This window comes from Rhea americana, unplaced genomic scaffold, assembly GCF_003343005.1.
Source record: "Rhea americana isolate MKP2758 unplaced genomic scaffold, rheAme1 scaffold_707, whole genome shotgun sequence".
Classification (NCBI taxonomy): Eukaryota; Metazoa; Chordata; class Aves; order Rheiformes; family Rheidae; genus Rhea; species Rhea americana.
Window position 1 is genome coordinate 1 of NW_028186876.1, and position 3457 is coordinate 3457.

The window sequence follows — 3457 nt, forward strand, 5'->3', positions numbered from 1 at the left end:
ACCAAGGAGTCTGTGGCCGTGGATGATGCTCTGAGCAATCACAGGCCATTTCAAATGGCTCAGGCTGTGTTCGGGTGTGTGGTTTAATGTAACACACGAATTTCATTGAAGGTGACAAGAACCACTSTCCAGGCTCTCTTCCCTGTTCCTGCAGGGTCCACACTGCCCCTCATCAGACTGCAGAGCTCTCACTAGCCTTGGTTTTACCCTTTACCTTTGGATGACTGCCCTAGATTTTGCGAAGCTCCATTTTCTGCTCACCCCAAGGCACATGGTGCCCCTGGAGGTGCCCTGTGCTCTCCTGGGAGCTGCATGCTCTGTTCGGGAAGCACAGGCCTCTGTCTCCCAGCCTGTCACACTGGAGATAGTAGGGCCTGACCATTCATCACCCCCAGGAGCACTGGGCACCCACAAATGAGAGCTGACTCCGGTCCTCATTCTTAACACATCGCCGATAAGCTCATCACCTTGAGATAAGTTCATCATCCTGGATGGCCCTGGAAAAGCAACAAGTCCTTTCAAGGTGAAAGGCCTTGAGCACATTTTAGACTGCAGCTTTGGAAGGAGAGCACAACCTTCAAGCACTGCACTGAGGAAATCTTGTTTTATTTGAGTGAAGCCAAGTCTGACACAGTGGCAGGCACATTTAAAGCAGGTATTTCAGCCAGACAGAGTTCGTGCCACTGGAAAAGGGAGATGAATTCAAACACTTCTGCACAAACATGATTATCACAGAGGGACCATCCAAAGCACAGGAGCTGTTTCAGAGAAATTAGAAGCCAACTGTGAAGGGGGATGGGCAGCTTACTTCTTCTGAACTAGGACCAGCTGAATCAGTTTATTCAGTGCATCTCTGAGCTCCTTGTTCCTCGTGCTGTAGATGAGGGGGTTCACTGCTGGAGGCACCACTGCATACAGAACAGCCAGCTCTAGATCCAGAGATGGGGAGAAGACAGAGGAGGGTTTCAGATAGGCAAACATGCCAGTGCTGATGTACAGAGAGACCACAGCCAGGTGAGGGAGGCACATGGAAAGGACTTTGTGTCGGCCCTGCTCAGAGGGGATCCTCAGCACAGCAGTGAAGATCTGCACGTAGGACAGCACAGTGAAAACAAAGCACCCAAAAATTAAGCAGGCACTAACCACAATAAGCCCAACTTCCCTGCGGTAGGATTCTGAGCAGGAAAGCTTGAGAATCTGGGGAATTTCACAGAAGAACTGGTCCACTCTGTTGCCTTGGCAGAGAGGTATGGAAAAAGCATTTCCAGTGTGCAGGAGGGCATTGAGAAAATTACTGGCCCAGGCAGCTGCTGCCATTTTGACACATGTTCTGCCGTCCATGATGGTCCAGTAGTGCAGGGGTCTGCAGATGGCAATGTAGCGGTCATAGGCCATAACAGTGAGAAGAGAACACTCCACTCCAACTGAAAATGAAAACATGAAGACCTGAGTTGCATATCCCAAGTAGGAAATGGCCCTGGTGTTCCAGAGGGAATTGGCCATGGATTTGGGGACAGTGGTGGAGATGGAGCTGATGTCAATGAGGGAGAGATTGAGGAGGAAGAAATACATGGGAGTGTGCAGGTGGTGGTCGCAGGCTATGGTTGTGATGATGAGGCCATTGGCCAGGAGGGCAGCCAGGTAGATGCCCAGGAATAGGGAGAAGTGCAAGAGCTGCAGCTCCCATGTGTCTGCAAATGGTAGGAGAAGGAACTTGTTGAGGGAGCTGCCGTTGGACATTTGCTCTGCTGGGGTTCAGGGCACTATCGAAAGGGGAAAAGACAATGATAAGTTAGAACAGGCTTCTCTGAGCAAAACCCGCTCCACTCCTCATAGTCCTCTCCATACTTTCTCTCCCCTTTGCCTTCATTCACTGCCCTTTCCTGATCACTGGTTCATGCTGAGCATGTAGTGCCAGGACCTCTGTCCATAGGCTGACAGGAGTCAGCTCTGCTCTGTTCAGATGTGCAAATGGAGGTGTCAGACTGCTTTGTGTGTTTGGTGGGGATACCTGGGAATGGGCACCATGAGCTGAGTGGTGAGGACTTCCCTGATGTCTCTGTCACAGTGGGATGGACCCTGTCCTCATGTCAGTTGACCATTGCCACTCCTTCTCCAGGCACTGTAGTGGCAGTGGGAAGTGACTTGCTCTGAGGTACACATCCTGCAGCAGATTACATCCCCCTGTTCTGAGGAAAGACTGTGAGCATTTAAACACTAATTTTCTCCAGAAAATGGGCTGCAGTGGAGGGGTCTATTTCTGTATTTCCTGAGTTTTCAGATGCCTCCATCACACCATGGGAACATTCTTTGATGGGGGCAGACATCTTTGGCATTACAGGTGCTCTCAGCCTGAGCTCTTGCCCATCCCAAGGGGAAGAAGGAGCTCATGAGGACTTTGTACAAAGTTACGGGATCTAGTCTGTCTAGGAGTCTTGCCCCTCACTGCCCTGTGTTCACACCTCCCCCAGCTAGAGGACAGTCACACTCACAAATTACTCTGTGAAAGAAATGAGATGGAGTTGAGAGTGGAGGAGTTCAGTTTCAAAGTGAAGATTTCCAAATCCTTCTCTCTCAGCCCACATATGGAGAGAGTGCTCTTCAGAGCATTTGATGAGGTTTCTGACTCTCAGCTATCACACATATGATACAGGAGAACTGTGATCTTCTGGAGGGCATTTTGCAGCCTGGCAGAACACCCTAGAGAGACAGTTAAGAGGGCTAACAACAGAGCTTCTCCTTACAGGAGGGTCAGATCATTCCCCCACCCGATGAAATGTATTGCCACCTAGGAAGGTGGAAGGGGACATGGACACATCCCCCTGCCGTGAAGACAACTCCACACAGGACCCACAGGGTCAATGCCCTAAATGCCGCTGAACTCCCTCCTTCAGCCAGTAGAGCATGAGAGCAAGGACTAGAGCAGCACAGAGGGGTAGAGAAGCAAGGAATATAGTTACCCTCCTACCAAAGGGAAAGCAGTGAGAGACAGACAAGCAGTCTGGAAAGCCTTCCCCTCACCCAGCTGAGCACATGACCTCCCAGATGGCAACATCACAGGACAGTTGCTCTCACTCCTTTGTTGCATAGTGGGAAATAGGCACATCACAGGAGAAGTGCACCTCTGCTCTGCTGGAGCTCAGGCTGCTAAGGAGGGTGCTCATTCCCTGCACCCCTGGCCCTGAGGGCAGAGGCTCTGCTGGTGGGAGAGAAGACACAGGGGGCTTAGTTAGAGGAAGATGTCTGCATTGAAGGGGATGACAGAGAGCTCTCCAAATTCCTCTCCCCCTACTCCCAACACAGCCAACATTTCTGCTTCTTGTTTCCTCTTATTCACTGATCATATCTTAACTGCTTGGAGCTTTTCCTCCTGGGAGCTGCTTTTTTCTCTCCTAGGTCTTTTCCCAGCCAGCACTTAGCAAACAGTAGGAAAATAAAAGACCCAAGAAAGCACTTA

At 50.6% G+C, this 3457-nt stretch overlaps 1 protein-coding gene across 1 annotated transcript; it reads right to left on the reverse strand.

The window, feature by feature from the left end:
* Positions 1 to 804: 804 nt before the first annotated feature.
* LOC146586172 (olfactory receptor 14A16-like) lies at positions 805 to 1740 on the reverse strand. Its single transcript, XM_085321734.1, has one exon. The coding sequence runs from the start codon at positions 1738 to 1740 to the stop codon at positions 805 to 807; it is 936 nt and encodes a 311-aa protein (XP_085177860.1).
* Positions 1741 to 3457: the final 1717 nt, after the last annotated feature.